Below are 21,610 nucleotides of genomic sequence, written 5' to 3' on the forward strand. Positions count from 1 at the left end.
GTGCAGTGGCCTGATCTCGGCTCACTGCAAGCTCCGCCTCCCGGGTTCAAGTGATTCTCCTGCCTCAGCCTCCTGCATAGCTGGGACTACAGACGTGCACCACCACGCCCGGCTAATTTTGTACTTTTAGCAGAGACGGGGTTTCACCATGTTGGTCAGGCTGGTCTCGAACTCCTGACGTCAAGTTATCCGCCTGCCTCAGCCTCTCCAAGTGCTGGGGTTACAGGCGTGAGCCACCGCGCCCGGCCCCGATCCTTTTAAAAAATGACACGTTGAGAACAACAGCACAGCCACTGAGTCTCTGGATGGTGTCTCCGGAGAGATCCACGGCCGAGGGGCAGTAGAAGCCGCAGCCTCCGCAGTCGGCCTCCTGGTGCAGGTGGAGAGGGGGCTGCAGGCCCTGGACCTCCGGCTTTCTGAGACCCCCCGGGGCAGCTGCGGCCGCTGGAGGGGCCGGGAAAGGAATCGTGGCGGGACGGGAAGAGGCCACATCCTGAAGACTCCCCCCGAGAAGCACCAGGGCTTGGCGGACGAGGCCGCCTCCCTCCCTCCTTTCCCGAGGGCTCGCCCCACCCCGGCGGGGGCTCCTACCTGGCTTCCTCGGCCGCGCGCCCACCCCGCCCCTCCGCCCGGGGCCGGCCAGGAGAGCAGGTCGGGGAGGGGCGCGTCGGGTGACGGAACAGAAGCCGGGGAGCCGCGGCCCTTCCCGCCTCCGCCTCGGCCCCGCGGCCGCTCGGGAGGGAGCGGCGGACTCGGAACTCGCGCGCGCCGCGGCCCCGGCCGGAGCCACCGCCTCGGTCCCGCCCCCGCCTCCGCCTCCGCCTCCGCCCGCCGGGGACGCCGGGGAACCCTCGGGGCCCAGGGACAGCGAGAGACCCCGCCCCGCCCTATCGCGGCCGCCAGGCCTGGTCACGCGCAGAGCCGCGCCGCGGGATCGGGGCCAGCGCCGGGCGGAGGCGGGACGGGGACGGGGCGGAGGGTAGAAACGCGCGGCCGGGCCGGGGCGCGCCGAGCCGAACCCAGCCACGCGGCGCCAGCGAGGCGGCCGGACCCGCAGCCCCGATGCTGCTGACGCTGGCCTGGGGCGCGCTCTTCTTCCCGGGGCTCTTCGCGCTCTGCACCTGGGCGCTGCGCCGCTCCCGGCCCGGATGGAGCCGCACCGACTGCGTGATGATCAGCACCAGGTACCGGCGCCGCCGAGACGCCCCCGAGGCCCGGGCCGCTGCCCGCCCCGCCCCGCCCGGCTGCGGGGCCCAGGGCGGAAAAGGGGGGCGGCAGGAAGCCGGGGGGCTGCTCCCTCCGGGGCGCGGCGGCCCGAGCTACCGAAGCCCCTCCGCGTCCTCCCCTGGCGGGAGCGGGGCCGGGGCGGGCGGGAGTGGCCGGTGAGTCTCTGGAGCCCGCTCCCCACGTCTGCCGGCGGCGGGGGAGAGTCAGGGCGAGGGGCTGGGCTGGGCTCTCGGCGGTCCTCGGACGGGACTGAGCGCGCGCTGTTTTCCTCTCCGCCCGCGCTAGGCTGGTTTCCTCGGTGCACGCCGTGCTGGCCACCGGCTCGGGGATCGTCATCATTCGCTCCTGCGACGACGTGATCACCGGCAGGTAAGAGCCCGGGCCAGGGGCTTGTTGCAAATGTCACCTTTCAGTGGCTCTTTCTCACACGCGCGCTTAGATAGCTGACTAATGGGAAAAGCTGGCTGCACAATGGGCTCCTTCTTCCTCTCCGGAGTCTTCGAGCACCCCCAGCTTAGGAGAAAGTCCGCGGAAATGAGAGAGGACGACAGAGGCGGAGTCTGATTTCAGGTGGTGTGAGCGGACAGCGTGGGCCAGGGATCCAGGTCCTTCACGAAAGAGAGAAGCGTGGAAGCATTTGCGACTTGGGAGTATGGCTTCTGATTCTTGTGGCTGGTTTCACTGGGTTCCCACTCTGAAGCATCATTGGCTAATACACGTCCAGGGTGGTTAGCAGAGCCCCCCCATGGACAGGAACAAACCCACCTCCCCTTTCCATGCAAACGCCGCTCTCGTTTTTCCTGCAAATTTGCTAAAGGGTATCGAGAGGCTCCCAGCGCTTAGAACACGGGTATGTCTGTTAGAGCTCAGTCCACAGGCAGGTCAGGAAATGTGCACCTAGTTGCAGTTCCAGTGAAACAAATCATAAATTAAGACCAGAATAGTCTGCTTTGTACAATATTTAGACCTGGGCAATGGTGGTGCTTTTATTTTTTTATTTTAATTCTTTTTTCCCCCACCGGTCTTGCTAGAATCACACTCACTTTCTCCCAAGTTAAAGGACCACAGTCGGACGTGCAGGAAAGTTGAACGGCCTTTCCAGGCCCTGCTCTCCTGTGGGCTGTGCCAAGTCCTGCTTCTCATCTGCTGAGACTGGACTGCGAGGGGCCTGAGCAGGCCGTCTGTTTCATTCTAGCCTGCAGTCTTACTTGGGATCAATCCTGCTGTCATGATTTTTGTGCTTTTCTTCTGCCTTTTTCTTTTTTTTTTTTTGAGACGGAGTCTTACTCTGTCACCCAGGCTGGAGTGCAGTGGCGCAATCTGGGCTCACTGCAAGCTCCGCCTCCCAGGTTCACCCCATTCTCCTGCCTCAGCCTCCCGAGTAGCTGGGACTACAGGCACCCGCCGCCACACCCGGCTAATTTTTTTGTATTTTTAGTACAGACGGGGTTTCACCATGTTAGCCAGGATGGTCTCGATCTCCTGACCTCGTGATCCGGCTGTCTCGGCCTCCCACAGTGCTGGGATTACAGGCGTGAACCACTGCGCGCCACCTCTTCTGCCTTTTTAAAACAAAACTGGCTATTGGTGATGAATAGTAGATGCAAAGAGAAGATAGACCAAGTGAGGTTGATTGTAGACACCAGAGGTTAATATTTGCGTGGCTGGGTTCAACTTTTTTTTTTTTTTTTTTTTTAAAGACAGGGTCTCACTATGTTGCCCAGGCTGGTCTTGAACTCCTGGGCTCAAGTCATTTTTCTGCCTCACCCTCACAAAGTGCTGGGGTTACAGGCGTGAGCCACCACACCCAGCACGTTTTTATTTTTTTCCCGTGGAGACAGGGTCTCTGTTGCCCAGGCTGAGGTGCAGTGGCATGATCATAGCTGACCGTAGTCTTGAACTCCTGGGTTCAAGCCACCCTTTTTCCTTAGCCTCCCAAGCTTGGACTACAGGTACACACTACTATGCCTGGCTTTTTTTTTTTTTTTTTTTTTTTTTGTAGACAGGGGTCTCCCTATGTTGCCCAGGCTGGTCTTGAACTCCTGGCCTCCAAAGATCCTCCTGCCTGGGCTGCCCAAAGTGTTGGGATTATAGGCGTGAGCCACTGCGCCCGGCCAGAAAAGCCCTTTCAGGGTTCATATACCATACACTAAATATTTTTCTATTATGTGCCTTCTCATTTTATGTCTTCATATAGAATGTGATTAGATAGGAGGAGTTATCTATAAATTCCCCCAAATTATAGGCAGAATGTGGTATGGGGCCAAGGATTTAGTCAGATTCTTAAAGGGGTTCAGACCCCTAAAATGGCTAGGTCACAGCTCCAGGTTGTTTTCTCAATTTAAGTACTTAATTCAGATAGTACTTTGTTGTTTTTAGATGGGGTCTCGCTCTGTCACCCAGGCTGGTCTGGAACTCCTGGGTTCAAGCCGTTCTCACACTTAGGCCTCCCAAAGTGCAGGGATCATAGGTGTGAGCCACCATGCCCAGCCTGTATAGTACCTTTTAACATTTAAAAGGACTCCCCCTCCCCTGCTTTTTTTTTTTTTAATTGAGATGGAGTCTCTGTCACTCAGGCTGGAGTGCAGGGGCACACCCTTGGTTCACTGCAAACTCCACCTCCTAGGTTCAAGCAATTCTCCTGCCTCAGCCTCCTGAGTAGCTAGGATTACAGGCATGTGCCACCATGTCTGGTTAATTTTTGTATATTTAGTAAAGCCATGTTGGCCAGGCTGGTCTCGAACTCCTGATCTCAGATGATCCGCCCGCCTTGGCCTCCCAAAATGCTGGGATTACTGGCATGAGCCACGGTGCCTGGCCGACTTTCCCACATTTAATTATGTAATCTTCACTGCAACTTTGACAGGTAAAGACAAGGATTATCATCTTCATTTTACAAAGAAAGTTAAATCACAGGCTGGTGGTGGTTAAGATTATAATCTAGATCTCTTGCTCATAAATCTTCAGAGGAGTCTACCCATGAGTCACAGTTCCAGATCTCATCTCTGAATTGGTGAAAATATGAAAACCTTAGGTTCCCTTCAAGGGGAGAGGCCAGTTATATTTCAGCTAAAATTTTAGTAGCTGTTTGTAGGTATTTTACTTGAAACAGCTTCAAGAAAACACCTGAGACCATAGATGGGCACTGGAATAAGTACTGCATCTTTTTAGTCACATGGAACCTGGCTAGGTCAGGTGCAGTGGCTCATGCCTGTAATCCCAACAATTTGGGAGGCTGAGGCGTCAGGAGCTTGAGACCAGCCCAGCCAACATGGTGAATCCCCCATCTCTACTTAAAAATAAAAAAAAAAAAGAAACTAGCCGGATGTGGTGGCAGGTGCCTCTAATCCCAACTACTCATTTGAACCCGCAAGTCGGAGGTTGCAGTGAGCTGAGATTGCGCCACTACATCCAGCCTGGGCAACAGAGCGAGATTTTGTCTCAAAAAAACAAACAAACAAAAAAGGAGCCTGGCTAATAAATTCACCTACAAGTGTGTCATACTTGCCATTACTTGCTTGCCTGATTTGTTTATGCATTATTTACGCTGTGGTAAGTGTGGAGTTGCTCGAGCAGAAATTCAGATGGTGCCTCTGTGGACTGTATTTCCAATGTTGCAGTTCAGTGGACTGGCTCTGTCCGAAATCAGAGACAAAGTTAATACAGATTTGAGGGCCCTTGGCTTACAATTTAGAATCTCTGGGGACTGGAGCTCTTAACAAGCACTGCAGGTGATTCTGATGTTCAGGTAGCTTGAGAACCATACAACTGAATGATCTTCTACCTAACCCGTGGATGTGCATCAAACATTCGCTGACCAAGTGAATGGAATCCTTGGATAGTACGTGATTTCGTTTAGATGTTTCTTCACAGAAAACATCTGTGGAATGCTTCTTTATCATTGGGAACCACGTGGTATGAATTGTAGAGACTTCCCTTCTAATCTGCTCTAGGACAGTGATCAACTATTATTTCCATTCAGCAAATAATGATTCAGCCCCTTTGGACAAGTAAATGGGAAAACTGTCTTTTGACCTAGCCTCTCTCCTGGTACCTAACTGCCATAATGTGGCCCTTGAGCTTCAGGCTTATTTCCAGACCTGCTTTTTTTGGTTTTGTTTTTTGAGACAGCGTCTCACTCTGTTGCCCAGGCTAGAGTGCAGGGGCACGATCTCAGCTCACTGCAACCTCTGCCTCCCAGGTTCAAGCGATTTTCCTGCCTCAGCCTCCTGAGTAGCTGGGATTACAGGTGCGTGTCACCATGCCTGGCTAATTTTTGTATTTTTAGTAGAGACGGGGTTTCACCATGTTGGTCAGGTGGGTCTTGAACTGCTGACCTCGTGATCCACCCGCCTCAGCCTCCCAAAGTGCTGGGATTACAGGTTTGAGCCACCGCGCCCGGCTAGCTCTAGAATTGTAAAGAAAATGGCCAGGGTTGCCTCCCAGAAACTCCGTAGAGTGGGGTTACATGCAGACACAAAACTCACAGGTTCCAGGATTTAAGTCAGTAAACCCCCAACTGTTGAGCAACTAAGGAGTTAAACCAGAAATATTGGATTTGTGATTTGGGACACTTTCCAAACCAGCTTCTTGCGGGGGCTATTGATTTATTTGTATATCTATCTATATCAAAATCAGTTTTATCACAAAATGCCAGAGCATGTATTACAAATTAGTAGCTAAGTCAGGCAAGTAGTGACAGCAAGCTGCTTAAACAGGTGGGCTGAGTGAATGCCTGCTTTTTGCCTTTGACACTCATGAATCAGCCCTGAAACGGAAAGTGGTCTGCTCTCCGTGTTTATCAGTTGCAACATCTTCACTGTAAAGTATTTGGAGTAATAATAGCTGATCAAGCACCAAGCTTGGCTGTGAGCCTTCGTAATGGATATCCACAATGATTTCACGGGCCATTCATATGCTTTCTTTCAGGCACTGGCTTGCCCGGGAGTATGTGTGGTTTCTGATTCCATACATGATCTATGACTCATACGCCATGTACCTCTGTGATTGGTGCCGAACCAGAGACCAGAACCGTGGGCCCTCCCTCACGCTTCGAAACTTCCTAAGTCGAAACCGCCTCATGATCACACATCATGCGGTCATTCTCTTTGTCCTTGTGCCAGTCGCACAGGTATGGCCTTCCAGGACAGCAGACCAGCAGCTGGGTTGAGCTGGATGTCTTTATTTATTTATTTATTTATTTATTTATTTATTTTTGAGACGGAGTCTCACTCTGTTGCCCAGGCTGGAGTGCAGTGGCACTGTCTCGGCTCACTGCAACCTCCACCTCCCAGGTTCAAGTGATTCTCCTGCCTCAGCCTCCTGAGTAGCTGGGATTACAGGTGCCCACCACCATGCCCGGCTTTTTGTATTTTTAGTAGAGATGGGGTTTTGCCATATTGGCCAGGCTGGTTTCAAACTCCTAACCTCAAATGATCCACCCACCTCAGCCTCCCAAAGTTCTGGGATTACAGGCATGAGCCACCACGCCTGGCCTGAGCTGGACATCTTGACCGTTACTTAGGAGTCGGGATTGCCCCTCTTTTCTTTCCCACTCATAGGCACCCATTCTCCTTGTGCCTGCTGCTTCAGCAGCCACCTCCCCCAGGTGAACAGTGGAGGAACACCATTATGTGTGAAACGCTCGTGATCCTCCTCACCAACATCAACATCCTTTTTGTTTTTCTGAGACAGGGTTTCACTCTGTCACCCAGGGTGGGGTGCAGTTGTGCGATCACAGCTCACTGTAGCCTCAAACTACTGGCCTCAAGTGATCCTCGTACCTCTGCTTCCCAGGTAGCTGAGAACACAGGCACACGCCACCATGTCCAGCTAATTCCTGTAATTTCTGTAGGGGTTTCTCCATGTTGCCCAGGCTGGTCTCAAACTCTGGGGACTCAATTGATCCTCCTGCCTTGGCCTCCCAAAGTGCTGGGATTACAGGCATGAGCCACTGCCCCTGGCCCCAGCATTCTTTTTAACAAACCCCCAGCCCTCTGTGATGCCCTAGTGTTTGTCAGAGGTTCTATCCTTAGTTCAATACAAGATAAAAATGACATAAAATACAAATATAATACAAAGCAACACAACAGTGCCAGAGAGCACTGTGTGGATTATTCTGACGTCACAAAACACAGATTCTCAAAACAAATATCCTACTAATTTCTCCCCAGATCCATTTCCCCATAAAAGCCCACCCAACAAGGAAAAGCAATGGGAAAGCTGAGGGGAAACTCCTGGTTCTTGAATGCCTGCCAGGGGGAAGGCATGCGTTTTATTTTTTATTATTTATTCATTTATTTATTTATTCATTTTTTGAGATGGCATTTTGCTCTTGTTGCCCAGGCTGGAGCAAGATTGCAATGGTGCAATCTTGGCTCACTGAAACCTCTGCCTCCCGGGTTCAAGTGATTCTCCTGCCTCGGCCTTTTGAGTAGCTGGGTTTACAGGTGCACGCCGCCATGCCTAGCTAATTTTTTTAGTTTTAGTAGAGACAGGGTTTCACCATGTTGGTCAGGCTGGTTTCGAACTCCTGACCTCAAGTGATCCACCCGCCTCAGCCTCCCAAAGTGGCTGGGATTACAGGCGTGAGCAACTACTCCTGGCCGGCATGTTTTATTTATTTATTATTTTTTAAATAAAGAGATGGGGTCTCCTTATGATGCCCGGGCTGATCTGGAACTCCTGGGCTCAAGGGATCCTCCCATCTCGGTCTCCCAAAGTGCTGGGATTATAGGCATGAGCCACTGCACCCTGCCAGGCATGTGATTTAAAAGTTCATAGCTTGCTAAATATTAGAAACTATTAGCTATAGATGAAGAAATGGGGGCTCTAAGAGTATTCTTATATCACTCAGTGGTACTAAGTGGCAGAGCTGATATTTTACCATGCTTATTGCTTTCTTGAAAAAGGAGGCTGGGCGAGGTGGCTCACGCCTGTAATCCCAGTCAGAAGTTTGAGACCAGCCTGGCCAACATGGTGAAACCCCATCTCTACTAAAAATACAAAAATTAGCCGGGCATGATGATGTGCATCTGTAGTTCCAAGTACTCAGGAGGCTGAAGTGGGAGAATCATTTGAACCCAGGAGGCAGAGGTTGCAGTGAGCTGAGATCATACCATTGCACTCCAGCCTGGGCAACAAGAGCAAAACTCTGTCTCAAAAATAAACAAACAAACAAATACATAAAAAGAAAGAGGTAACGTGCACTAAATTCTTTAAGAAGTCTCTGGGACCTACCATCTAGGAACCAGAACATCTAGGGTGCTTTCAGACCCTAACATCTAGCCCAGGACCTGGCACATTTTGTTGAACCGAACAGGCTGAGTGTCTTGGCATGACTCAGTTCGATACACAAAAGTAGGCTGCAGCGTTCCTTCCGGCTGTCATCAAAATTCAGAGCTTGGTGTGTGATGCCATCATCCTGTCTGAATTTGCCTCTGGATCCTAGGGCTTGGACCATCAAAGTGCTGGTGCCACGGAAGCCGCGGGACAGTAACTGGGTCTGCCCTTGCCCTTCACGGTTACCCTTTTCAATAGCCCCCGCTGGAATTTTCCTTCTGGTGGTTTCTTAACCTCCACTTACTTCCCCTTTTCGTTTTGTCATCTGCAGAGCCTTCGGGGAGACCTCGGGGATTTCTTTGTTGGCTGCATCTTCATGGCAGAACTGAGCACTCCATTTGTGTCACTGGGCAGGGTTCTGATTCAGGCATGTATGAATGAAATGGCAGGAGTGTGGGAGGGAGTGGATTCTGCTTTTCCTTCAGAGATGGTAGGTGTGGAGAAATCCCTAATGCCAGGAAGAGTGGGATGGGAGATCCTTCAACAGCCTTACAGGTCGGCTGGTCATCTCAGCCAATGGGGATGAAATTGTAGGTTTGATCTAAGTTTGATACAGTTCATTCTATCTTTTCCCTGGTCACATACTTCAATCCATGGTTTCTATACTCCTGTTAGCTGGGTGGCCTGGGTCAAATTCAACATCACTATTGGGGAAAATGAGGTTATCTGTACATATCAGTATGATAGTGTTCAAGAATGTCTTCTCCAAGTGTTAGAAAACTAGACAAACATCTGGGCGCCAGGGAATCTGACAGCCGAGGTCTTGATGAGCACCTGCACCTGCATGGCTTTCACTGTGGTGGGACTTGGACCAGTCGCTCCCTGATGCCCAGCTTCTTAGGGACCTTACCTTTTTCCTTCCTCTTCTTTTGCAGCTAAAGCAGCAGCACACCCTTCTGTACAAGGTGAATGGAATCCTCACACTGGCCACCTTCTTTTGCTGTCGGATCCTTCTCTTCCCCTTCATGTACTGGTCCTATGGCCGCCAGCAGGGACTAAGCCTGCTCCAAGTACCCTTCAGCATCCCCTTCTACTGCAACATGGCCAATGCCTTCCTCATAGCTCCTCAGCTCTACTGGTTCTGTCTGCTGTGCAGGAAGGCAGTCCGGCTCTTTGACACTCCCCAAGCCAAAAAGGATGGCTAAATGCTCCTGGGAGTCGGGCGCAGCCTCACACCAGCTGCCTCCTCCACTCAGCATTCCATGGACCGAATTGTGCCCTGGGTGGCCTCAGACTTTTGGGTACTGATAAGCAGATGGATTTGAGTTTTTCTAAAGAATATTCGTATTACCTCCTTCTTCTAACTTGCCCTATTTGCAAAAGCACTTTTGTAGTAACAACTATTGAGTCCTGTCAGACCTCCACGGACAGCAAAGTGGTTTTAATGCAAGCCCAAGGATCCTTTGGGTCTTATCTCAAGAGCTCTGGGAGGTGGAAGCATGGGGTGTGATCGGTGGACCAGGGTGATAAGCGTCTGCGCATCTGCCTGTCCCTATATCGGCAGCTACCTACCTTTCCAACCACTCAGGGCAGTACCCACGGCACTGGGCCCACAGAAGCAAGTAATGTCTTCTTGTGACATTGGCCTGGGACAATCACTGTGGGTAGGTAGTTTTTGATCGTTTACTAGATAACCCATTGGTTCTTTGCATCATCCTCTCATCCATGGGTCAGAGTTGACCGACTTCCAATCAGAAGTCTCACGGGTGGGGCTGGGGGTGGGGGCAGGCAGGAGGCAAGGATGGGAGCCTGAGTAGATAGTGTGGCCAAAAGGCCAGCACAACCTTTGCAAGCTGACTTGGTAAGTCTGACAGTGTCAAACTTGTGAGCTTACTGCAGTCAGTCACAGATACTGTTCTTTTTAACACACTCCTTCATGCCCAGCTTTCCCCATATCCACATGCAGAGGACATGCTCATAAAAACTACACGGGCAACATGAAATGAAGGCTCTGGTAGATGTTTACTGGGTAACCCCACTCTATGACACCGTCCTTTTCATGTGATGTGAAAACCAACTTCTGTACTCCAAACCACAAAATGTGTCATCTAGACTGCAGAATACTTGAGTACTCAGCCTCCTGATACGCCAGAGCTTGTGGTCCAAGGCCCATTCCTGTGTGAGTGTCCTGCCATTTAGCCACAGAAGGCTGCAGAGCGAGAGGGCAGCCAGCCTGGCCAGAGGCTGTCCTGTGGACCGACACCTGCACCCCCTTCTGCAAGCAGGATTTTCTGGTGCCAACACTCATCATTCCCTATCAACTAGGATGGGTTTGAGACTGTGCTACCATGTGTTCTCAAGTGGTAGTTTAAAAAGTGGATTTTTAAAGTGCCTTTTAATTAGTTGTGAATGTCTAAAGGACTGAATGATCTGTCTCATTTTGACTGTTTAGTCTTTAATGGGTGCCATTTAAAGAACAAAACGCTTATTTTTTAATTGTCTTTTTTTTGTTTTTTAAACTATCAGTGTATCTTTAAGTCACCCTTATGGTGATTAAATTGCACTAACATTCCCAACTTATTCTCATTTGTGAAATACATCGATATCAGTTTCCTGTAAGAATCATCCTGTGACCCAACCTGACCGGCTGCTGTGTGCTGTAGCTCCATGTCTATGTCCATGTAACTAGCAGAGGGGTGTGTTGTGAGTGCTGTCAGCCTCCAGAAAGGTCTAGCTCACACCTTACGCAAACCTATTTGTGTGGTTCATGGTCCCAATAATACACTGAAGGTTCCCAGAGTTCAAGCGTATAGTGGTCACATGTAACTTGAGACCCTTTCTTCCTAAGAATTGGGAGAGTGGAAGCCCGATTATTGGTCAAGGAGCCAAGCCTACTTTACCTGAGGAGAGAACCTGAGTGATGCCCCACTGGGAAGGAGGGTGTGGATATGAAGGTAGTGATGGGACATACTCTTTTCCCCCTGTTCATCTCACACAATAAAAATTTCCCTAGCCAATTCTGTTTCCTCATACCTCAAACACCTTAAACTCATTTTTTTTTTTTTCTTTTTGTAGAGACAGGTTATCTTGGTTGCCCAGGCTGGTCTCAAGCTCCTGGCAAGTGATCCTCGGGCCTCAGCCTCCCAAAACACTGGGATTATTATAGGTGTGAGTGACCATGTCTAGCCCACTCTCAATTTTTTTTTTTTTTTGAGACAGGGTCTCACTCTGTCACCAAGGCTGGCATGCAGTGGTGTGATCTCAGCTTACTGCAGCCTCTACCTCCCAGGATCAAGTGATCCTCCTGCTTTAGCCTCCTGAGAAGCTGGGACTACAGTTGTGTGTCACCACACCCAGCTAATTTTTGTTTTTGTTTTTTTTTTTGAAGAGACAGGGCCTTCATATGTTGGCTGGTCTCAAGTGATCCTCCCACCTCAGCCTCCCAGTGTTGGGATTACAGGTGTGAGCCAACGCACCCGGCCCAAACTCATTTTTTACATTCCTGCACACGTCATTCCCTTATCCAAACCATTCATTCATCCAAACTTCGACAGCCCCTCCTAAGGCAGAAGCTAATGTGACTCATCCATTCAGCACATCTCCGCTGGGTTTGCCAGGTCTCGTCTTCACAGTAGCCCCTTTGCGGGTGACTGAATAGATGGAGTCAAGACTTGGCCGGGCGCGGTGGCTCAAGCCTGTAATCCCAGCACTTTGGGAGGCCGAGACGGGCGGATCACGAGGTCAGGAGTTCGAGACCATCCTGGCTAACACGGTGAAACCCTGTCTCTACTAAAAAATACAAAAAACTAGCCGGGCGAGGTGGCGGGCGCCTGTAGTCCCGGCTACTCGGGAGGCTGAGGCAGGAGAATGGCGTAAAAACCCGGGAGGCAGAGCTTGCAGTGAGCTGAGATCCGGCCACTGCACTCCAGCCTGGGCGACACAGCGAAACTCCGTCTCAAAAAAAAAAAAAAAAAAAAGAGATATATAAAAAAAAGACTGTATGGGAGGTGAGTGGGAGTGCTTATTGTCCCAGCTACTCAGGAGGCTGAGGTGGGAGATCACTTGAGGCCAGGGGTTCAAAGCCAGCCTGAGCAACAGACTGTACACACTCCTCAATTCAGAGGGGACCCATTTTCTTGAGGTCATTAACCTAGCCCCTCGCTGCTGAGTTTATCTTGGTCCTCCAATCCTCTCACTTTAGAATTGTGCAGGCCTCTCGGGCACAGCAATCTCATGGCCAGAGGCAGAACCAGGGCTGGACTGGATTATTTTCCAAGCTGCTGTCTTTTCCAAGATACCTCAAGAAAAAACATTAAAAGACGAAAGAACTCTTGAAGGAGGTTATACGTACCCTGTACTGCTTTTTCCACTCACATGGTTTCAACTTTGGGCTTATTTGCCAAAATCTAGCATGGAAAAGTCCAGTTATGAACATGTTCCTCCTGGCTGCATTTGATCTTGAAGACACTAAACCCAATTTCAGAGCATACTTAATCCTGGGCTATTGCTGAGGCCGACTTAGAAGAGACAAAGTGAGATGCAAAAGAGGAGAATTTTTATGATAGTTTGTACGTTATAAATACCCAACAAACTATTTTCTGTACACCATTATTGCCATGACTTTTTGGGGACAGTTTCACGTAACCGTCAAGTCCAGGCTGCTCGAGTCTGGCCTCTGCAGACCCGCCATGTTGAGGCCCAGATTTTCTGCTCCCCCTGTGCAGGTGAGAAGCTATTGATCTTCTGCAGACCCGCCATGTTGGGGCCCAGCTCCCCTCGCAGGTCAGAAGCTGTTCATCTTCTGCAACAGGGTTTGGCGCCGTTCTTCCGGGCTGATGCCCTCAGCAATGGACTTTAAGAAGCGCTGCTCGTGCGCCCTCTGGAGCAAGGAGCTGACAGAAGGGTTGGTCTTGCTCAGAGTCTCATAGCAGGTGAGGGTTTCCAAGGCTAAAACGTAGAGTGGCTCACAGACCTCCGGGTGGAGCATGGCCATGATATGCAGAGCATGGCAGAACACCTGGGTGTAAACGAACAGGGCTTCCTGGGTCAGGTCCTGCTCTGGTCCTTGGGCCCAAGGGCCAGCTGACTGTATCAGCCTGACTGAGTCCAGCAGGCGGGTCAGACTGCCACAGAGGAGTTTGACCACATGGTTCCAGCCCTCCAGAGGAAGCCAATTATGACAGCTCTGGCTGCAGAGAAACTGGAAAGTCCTCAGGAAGAGTACGGAGAGTTGCAGCTCCTGGGCAAACGGCTTCAGGTTGAGCAGGGGAACAAACTGAATATATTCCAGGCTATACGGGACATGGAGAAGCTGCTTCTCCAGCAGTCTCCTGGTCAGCTGGTGAAGGCGCTGCCACTCCTGAGGGCTGCACCAAGGCATGACTTGTACCAGGGCCACCAGAAAGCCTTTGCTGAACAGTCTGACCTCCTCAGGATTGCCCACGTCCACCACCAAGAGAGACAGCATCCTCTCTGAGATGCCACTGGAGACACAGCAGCACTCCATCCAGGCCAGGAGCCCCGTGCCGGCTCCGTAGCCTGAGTGGGCCTGGGAGGTCCACTCATCTTCCGAAAGCTTACAGATCTCAAAAAGTGTGGCTGGCACTTCACACTTGAAGTGCCCCTCAAAGAAGTTCTTCAGCCTCAGGCCCACAGTCCAGTCCAGCTGTTCTAACTTGCGGTGGAGCCAGGACAGGGACTTCACCCAGGCGTCCGGGGAGAAGGTCTCGGCATTGGCTGATACGATTTCACACAGGAGCTCCAGGATATGGATTGCCAGATCCTTCCTATCCAAAGAGAGGCACCGCTTCTCCTTGGGGAGCTGCCAGTATTTGCTGAAGCCATCCAAGAGCTGGCACAAGCTGAAGAGGAGTGGAAACGGGGAGCAGGTCTGGAGCCAGTACTCCTCTCGGCACGTGTCTGCTTCTAGAGTCTGGATGAAGATCTTCAGACTGAGGTCTACTTCTTCAACATCTAACCTCAAGAAAGGCAGGACAAACTCCCTCAGCACCTCCTCTGGCTCAAGAAGAGCAGCTACTGGAATCCCCTGGGGCTTCACGGGATGCATCAGGCAGTTCAGGAGCTCTAAAAATTGCTTTTCTTCCTTGGGTGTAGAGAACTTCATCCAGACGGTTTCTTTGAGGCATGACACCATGAACGTGGCAGATGAATTGGGACTCTGCTCTTCCACGAACCGAAGGGCAGGGAAGGCAGTGAGAATCTGGGCCAGGAACTTGTGGGCGCCAAGATTGACCACAGCCAGGCTGCACATTTTCTTCACCGTGACTTCCGGGTGCACTATGATCAGGCGGGCCACGGAGGCCACAGCTTTCGCCAAGCCCTGTTCGGAGGCACTCTGAGTGAGCTGGTTAAAAGTCGTATTGAGGTCTTCCTGAAAACCTTCCACATAAGCCAGCAACTTTTCAGAGAGGCCCTTTCGCCCCCAGGAATGCAGGATACCTGCAAGGACTTTATTTTTATCTGGCAGGGAGAGGTCTGCGTAACATTCCAGGACCAGGTGGATCACCTGCCGGATCTGAGACTCGGGGACGGCCCTGTCAGTTGTGCTGACGTCTATCACTGTTTCCAGCAGCCTCAACACCAAGTCTGGCTCTCGGAAGAGGGCCCTGTTACTCCCCAGGCAGGCTACCCACTCCTCTGAGAAGGCCCACTTCTTCTCAGAAGCAAAAATGTGGCACACTTCCATATGACGGTCCATCTTCTGCTGGATGACGGCCATGGCAATGGAAGCTGTGATGTCCTCCAAGGCCCTGTTCTTCAGCACCGTGCTCGTTTTCCTCAGGAAGTCCCTGACACACTCCGCCAGCTCAGAGACCACCTGCCTCTCCTCCTTGGACAGGCTGGTGCGGTTCAGGTAGAGCGTTGCGTTCTGGCTGAAGGAAGTTAGACTGTCGCATAGCCTGTAGCTGTCATAACTTGTCCCCTGGCTGCTTCGGAGCACGGCCTGCAGCTCCTCCCCCCACTCCCGCAGCAGGCGGTGCAGGAACTCGCAGCCCACGAAAATGGTTTCACTGGGGAGTTTGGCCAGTGAGGTCAGGCTGACATCCCGTTCTGCCTCCTTCACCTTCTCTGCCAGCGCCTGCTGGTGGTAGGGGTTCTGGGTGTCCGAGTTCCACACGGAGATCACGGTGGCCAGTTTGTCCAGATACATGGTTGCAGACACCTCCTGGGGGTCGTCCTCCATCAGCGCAAACACGGTCAGCATGTCAGCCAGGTTGGCCAGCGCACAGCACCTTCTCCCCGGGCCCAGGATCTGACTTTGGATCTGCGTCAGCCCGCGGAGCAGCATGGACAACAGGGGCATGGTGGGGCACACGTCTGGGTCTGACCTAAGCCTCTTTGGAGGATGGGGAAACTCATCTAAGGCAGGCAGGTACTTATGGGCCATTGAACTAAACTGGGAGAGCAGGGGGTCCTGCGGGTGACCCTTGTGCTTCATCATCTCCCACCAGACGTCCAGGAAGAAGGCCACGTCTTCAGAAGAAGTGTCAACGGTCACGTGCTCCAGAAAGCGCTCTAGTTCTGCATGGCGGATGGTGGTGGGCAGGGCCATCAGGAGCTGGATAAAGAGTCCAGAAGCTTCCAGGGATTTGAGCAGCTCAAAGAGGACAGTGTGGTTGATGGTGGGGATCATGTTGCCCACCGAGAAGAACAGGTCTTCCTGCCACCGTGTCTCCGTGTCGGAGGGGGTCACAGGGTGCGGCTGCAGAACCTTGGCCCAGATGATAATCAGGGCTTTCTTCTTCCAGGCAAAGGGCTGGGAGTGTGCTGCGGCCGAGGAGATCTCCCTTAAGGCCTCCACGATGGGGCGTCCAACACGTTCCCAGTCAGACTTTGTCAATTCTGCCAGTGCCTTGGGGCGGAACAGCTGCTCGGCCAGCAAGAAGCCTCCATGCAGAATAGTCATTTCTTCACAGATGTTCAAGGGCCCTGCACGTAGACAAGCCAAATAAGACAGTGTAGTGAAAATGTTTCCAGATGGCCACTGCTGTTAGTAGGTGGTCATGGTTAGAGATGACAAGGGTTTTAAATGACATCAGCGGAAGGGGAGAAGGGATGGCTACAAGAGCCACTGCAGAGCTGGAGTCAGAAGGACCTGGCCGAGGAATCCAGAATGGCTTCCGAGCTCTCCAGCCTGGGAACCGGGTGGCGTCACATATAGGGAATGCTGGAGAATCAGAACAGGTGTGAGGAAAGATGAGTTCAGCTTTGGTTATCGAGGTACAGACGTCCTCCAGCAATGGAAATGCTGGGTGGAAGTTCAGGAGGGAAGTCAGCTGGGAAATGTGATTCTGAGAGTTATCTGCCCAGAGGGATCACTGGAACCAAGACGTGAATGAGATCCTTCAGGAAAAGTGTGTGAAAAGAAAAAGCTGGGCTGCTGAGGCCAGACCCTCCAGCAAAGGGTGGGCCAGCAGAGGATGTGGGGAGAGGGGTTTAGAAATAGCAGGAAGGCAAACTACAGGGGCCACTGAGCATGTACCATAGGACATGACAGCTGAGCTTCTCATGACAGATGAAGGGGGCATAGCCACAGGGTAATGGGCACACAAGCAATCACACAGTCACAGGGTAATGGGCACAGAAGCAATCACACAGCCACAGGGTAATGGGCACAGAAGCAATCACACAGCCACAGGGTAATGGGCACAGAAGCAGTCATACAGCCACAGGGTAAAGGGCACAGAGCAATCACACAGCCACAGGGTAACGGGCACAGAAGCAATCACACAGCCACAGGGTAACGGGCACACAAGCAATCAGACAGCCACGGGCACACAGCAATCACACAGCCACAGAGTAATGGGCACAGAGCAATCACACAGCCACAGGGTAATGGGCACAGAGCAATCACACAGCCACAGGGTAATGGGCACAGAGCAATCACACAGCCATGGAGTAATGGGCACAGAAGGAATCAGACAAGCCCTGCCTTCACCCTTTACAACCTTGCCTTGGGAACAGGCCTCAAACATTCTTCTACCTTTCAGGGAAACAGTCCACCCCACAGCTCCTTCTGGTCAAAAACAAGCTACTCATGGCCCTGCTCTGTGGGAGAAACCAGGGAGTAGATACAGAAAATACTGTGCTAGATTAAGCCTTCCTTCAGGGAACTAACGATTGACACAGACTTACCATGGAAAGCATCTTGGGATGTTTAATCAGACATGGGTTTAAATCCTAGCTCAGCCATTTAAAAACAATGTGATTCTGGCCACGTGCAGTGGCTAGCACTTGTAATCCCAGCTACTTGGCGGGGCTGAGGCAGGTGGATCCCTGAGGCCAGGAGTTCAAGACTAGCTGGGGTAACATAATGAGACCCTCCCTCCATCTCCAAAAAAAAAAAAAAAAAAAAAGGATGTGATCTTGGTCAAGTTGCTTCTCCAAGCCTTCCTTCTGCATATGTGGGGATAATACAGACTTCATGTTATAACTTTGAGGATCATGTGATACATACCAGTCAAGCCCTTTCTAGTGGGTTGGTATTGCTATCTCCTGACCCCATCTCCCCAGGACGCTATGATAGATAAATACAGCTACAATAAGAATCGGGTTACAGAGTCTAGTTAGGTACTCAGTAAATGTTGGTTTCCCCAAACCTTTTCATAGTTGGCAGGACCAGAATCTTGTCACTATTCTTTGCCTCCCCCAGCTCAGAAACATCAAAGGATGTAGGCCTTTATCAGGCATGTTTCCTTTGGCCTAGAAACTAAAACGAGGGTACAAATACTGCTTCCTATTCCTCATTCCTGAGGCCTCTCCCCTCTCCTAGGATTGAGAGATGCTACTCCCTCCTCAGTCTCTCATGCCCACGAGAGCTCATATTCCCCATTTTCCCAGGCCAGACACCAGCAGAGAAAACACTGACTCCAGGAAACTAAGGACCATCTTACCCTTCCCACCATTTATGAGAGCAGCAGCAGGACAAGGGTTCAGCACTATGTAACCCACTTGTGGAGGCAATCCATCTCAGCTCACAGTGGCTGAGTCTGACTCCCAGGGAAGGTCAGACTGCAGAGGGGACCTCTCTGGGGGTTACGGCCCTTCTTTCTGGCTCAGGAGGCTCTCACAGGGTCCCAAAATATGGTCCCTCCTGACGCTGTAAATTTTATTTTATTGCATTATTGGATTAGCTGAGCAGATGTTTGGCCCTCAACACCTGCCTTCCAGGCGCAGTAAGTACCCACAGTTTGAAGTAGTAAGTCAGTTACTAGCTGGAAAACACTCCGGTGCTTCATCACGGATGGTTAACTAGTGCTTACCAGAGCCCGCTTCTAAGGTTTATTATGCGCCTACTCCATGCCAGGCACGGTGCTAGGTGGTGCACATGTAAGATCTCTTCGATTCACAACCACCTTTTGAGGACTATTATTCCCGTTTTAGAGAAGAAGACACTGAGGCGCAGAAACGATTTGCTGAGGGTGCCCCCGCCTGAATGTGGTGGGGCTGGGAAGCAATTACGGCTAAGGGGCTCCAAGCCCTAAGAGCTCTGCCATACCGCTCCTGAAGAGCTCTCTGGGGGCGGGGAACAGACCATTTCCCCCCAGCCTACTACTGCTGACACATCTCGGGGTGCCTCACCCCCAGCTCTCCCAGAACAGCCTCCTGGTCTTAGCAGCCTGTGTCGAGGCTTAGCAGGGAGCTCCTAGTTCCAGGGTTCCCCCCTCCCAGACCTTGCAAGATTCTGAATCAGGACGCACGCAGGTTCAGAAAGTGACACCTCAGGAACACAGCCGCCCCAACCGCGGTGTGACCCGCGCAGCCCTGCACGGGACACTGTACCTCGGCGATCTCCATGAAAAGTCGCCCAACACTCAGTGGGGAGACACACTGCCATTCCCCCAGCTCTGTCGATGAGGAAACCTGATGAGCGTAAGACACTTGGAGCGTAAGACGCTTGCTCAAGAACGCAGTTGCCGTTCAGGAAATGAGGCCGCCGGGGCACCCGGGGGTGCTCGGAGAAAGCCCGTTTCTCAAAGCACGTGCGCTAGCCCCGGGCCCCGGGCGTTTCCAGGGGCTCTCACTTTACGTCTGCTCGGTGTTTTCCCGCGGAGTGGGCAAGACACGGCCCAACGCGCAGCGGGACCCGGACCACCCCCGTCAAGGCCACCCGGGGACCCCCAGACCCGCCCCGACGTGGTGGACGCTTTGGCCCGGGCCCAAGCGAGCGTGCGCGGCAGGAGGAGACGCGACGGGGCGGCACCGTCCCGGTGGCGCATCGCGGGACGCAGCCCGGGGCTGAGGAGACGCGACACCCACCTAGGTCCATGGCGGCGACGCCGGCGGCCGAGCGGGGCTAACGCCCCCTCTACTCCGAGAACGCGAACGCGGCGCGGGACGCACAGCACAATGGACGGCGCAGGCGCCACGGCGGCGGCGCTCAGGCCCCGCCCACAACCCCGCCCCGCCCACAGTCTCCCCTGCGCACGCGCAGTCCTCACGAACGAGCGCGCCAAGCGCACAGCGCCGCCCTCCGGCAGAGGCCTCCCACCCACCCTCAGGTACCAGGCGTCGCTCCCCAGACCCTTCCGCACCGTCCCCTGCCCGGGCCCGCTTCCGGGGTCTCAGCGGGTCCGGCTCGCGAGTCCCCGGCCCCGCATTCACCCTCACCCGGTAACCCCGGGCGTGCCCCGCACACAGCTCACCGCCACCGAGCGCCTCCCGCGGGCCGCCCACTACCCAGCGCGGCCGCACCGCGCGAGGCTTGCACTCCCACGCGTCCCGTCCGCCCCCCACACAGTCCCTCAACGCGCTCCTGCCGCGCGGCGCCGCCCCCTTCAGACAGCAGCGGCCGGATCCTAGACGCTTTTGACGGCTGTTCCTCCCCAGAAAATGCACCGTGTGAGCCCAAACGTGGTGGGGTGGCGCCAGTACGCGGGACCCCGAGCTTGCAGCCTGTGCTTGAGGAAACACAAACATCGTGTGCCTGCCTGCGTTCCCCCCTGAGATCGAGTAGTAACCGCCATGCCAACTCTCCACCTCCAGCTTCGAGCACCAGGCACCGCCTCCACCCCCTCATGTGCCAAGTGGAGTTCGAGCTGGCGCGCGCGGCCCTCAAGCAGCTGAAGGGTCCTGTGAGCGATCCGGAGAAGCTGCTGATCTACGGCCTCTACAAACAGGCCACCCAGGGCGACTGCGGCATCCCCGCCCCTCCGGCCTCAGACGTGAAGGCCAGGGCCAAGTGGGAGGCTTGGAGCGCGAACAAAGGGGTGTCCAAGATGGACGCCATGAGGAGCTACGCGGCCAAAGTGGAGGAGCTGAAGAAGAAGGAAGTGGGGGGCAGGGAGCGCGAACAAAGGGGTGTCCAAGATGGACGCCGTGAGGAGCTAGGCGGCCAGAGTGAGGAGCTGAAGAAGGAAGTGGGCGGCATGGAGCGCGAACAAAGGGGTGTCCAAGATGGACGCCATGAGGGGCTACGCGGCCAGAGTGAGGAGGTGAAGGAGGAGGAGGCTGGCTGAGGGCTCCTCGGGAATGGAAAGGGCTTCTTAGACCTTGATGGCTGAAACGTCCTGAAACTGTCGCAAGCTTAGCCGAGACATCAATAAATCACTTAAACTGCGTGAGAGTGACCGACTGCTGTTGGAACAGAGGAACTGGAGGAACTCGGTGACTGAGTGCTGGGGAGGCGTCCAAATACACAGACTGGCTTTTTGTATGGTTTTGGGTGGAGTTCCCAGCCCTCCTATTACAAGAGCGTATGTAGGTATTTGGCAGGAGAGAGGGGCACAGTGTGCTGTGGAAACGCCCAAGATCTGAGGGCAGGAGACCATTCTCCAGTGACGGCCTCTTGGGAGGCTGAGGCCCCAGCCCCTTTTCTCTTCAAGACGGATTCACTAATACCCCAACACCACAGAGGGGAGCGGGACTCTGTCCTAAACACTAAAGTCCAAAAGCCCCCACTGGAACACAGGGCCTACCAAGTTCATGTTTTGAGGGAGACCAAGCTTTCCGTGATGATAGTGCGGTGAAACAATTGATGGGTCAGAACACAGCAGCTGAGAAACAATGGAGCAGATGCTGTCAAAATCCCAGCCCCAGAAAGGCTCACCTAAGGCCGGGCAACCCAAATGTTCTCGGGACT

At 53.0% G+C, this 21,610-nt stretch overlaps 3 protein-coding genes across 4 annotated transcripts; 2 read left to right on the forward strand and 1 right to left on the reverse strand.

Annotated features, from left to right (window-relative positions):
• Positions 1–993: 993 nt before the first annotated feature.
• Positions 994–10,511, forward strand: TLCD3A (TLC domain containing 3A). The gene is made up of 5 exons (XM_071082076.1): positions 994–1,184; positions 1,513–1,596; positions 6,157–6,358; positions 8,840–8,935; positions 9,444–10,511. Exons 1-5 carry the CDS (start codon positions 1,063–1,065, stop codon positions 9,711–9,713), a joined length of 774 nt encoding a protein of 257 aa, XP_070938177.1. The 5' UTR covers positions 994–1,062; the 3' UTR covers positions 9,714–10,511.
• A 2,530-nt stretch (positions 10,512–13,041) lies between these two features.
• On the reverse strand, positions 13,042–19,917 carry LOC105471526 (gem nuclear organelle associated protein 4). The gene is made up of 2 exons (XM_011724026.2): positions 19,789–19,917; positions 13,042–16,458 (listed from the first exon to the last, which is right to left on the reverse strand). The coding sequence occupies exons 1-2, from the start codon at positions 19,796–19,798 to the stop codon at positions 13,292–13,294; spliced, it is 3,177 nt and encodes a 1,058-aa protein (XP_011722328.1). The 5' UTR covers positions 19,799–19,917; the 3' UTR covers positions 13,042–13,291.
• Positions 19,918–19,932: 15 nt separating this feature from the next.
• LOC105471531 (diazepam-binding inhibitor-like 5) lies at positions 19,933–21,089 on the forward strand. 2 transcript variants are annotated; one of them, XM_011724037.2, is made up of 2 exons: positions 19,933–20,030; positions 20,359–21,089. In XM_011724037.2, the coding sequence occupies exon 2, from the start codon at positions 20,547–20,549 to the stop codon at positions 20,985–20,987; it is 441 nt and encodes a 146-aa protein (XP_011722339.1). In that variant the 5' UTR covers positions 19,933–20,030; positions 20,359–20,546; the 3' UTR covers positions 20,988–21,089. The 2 variants fall into 2 exon arrangements, with proteins under 2 accessions (XP_011722339.1, XP_070938178.1); XM_071082077.1 differs by having other exon boundaries at positions 19,965–20,030; positions 20,515–21,089.
• Positions 21,090–21,610: the final 521 nt, after the last annotated feature.

The sequence above is a fragment of the Macaca nemestrina genome, chromosome 17 (assembly GCF_043159975.1).
Source record: "Macaca nemestrina isolate mMacNem1 chromosome 17, mMacNem.hap1, whole genome shotgun sequence".
NCBI lineage: Eukaryota > Metazoa > Chordata > Mammalia > Primates > Cercopithecidae > Macaca > Macaca nemestrina.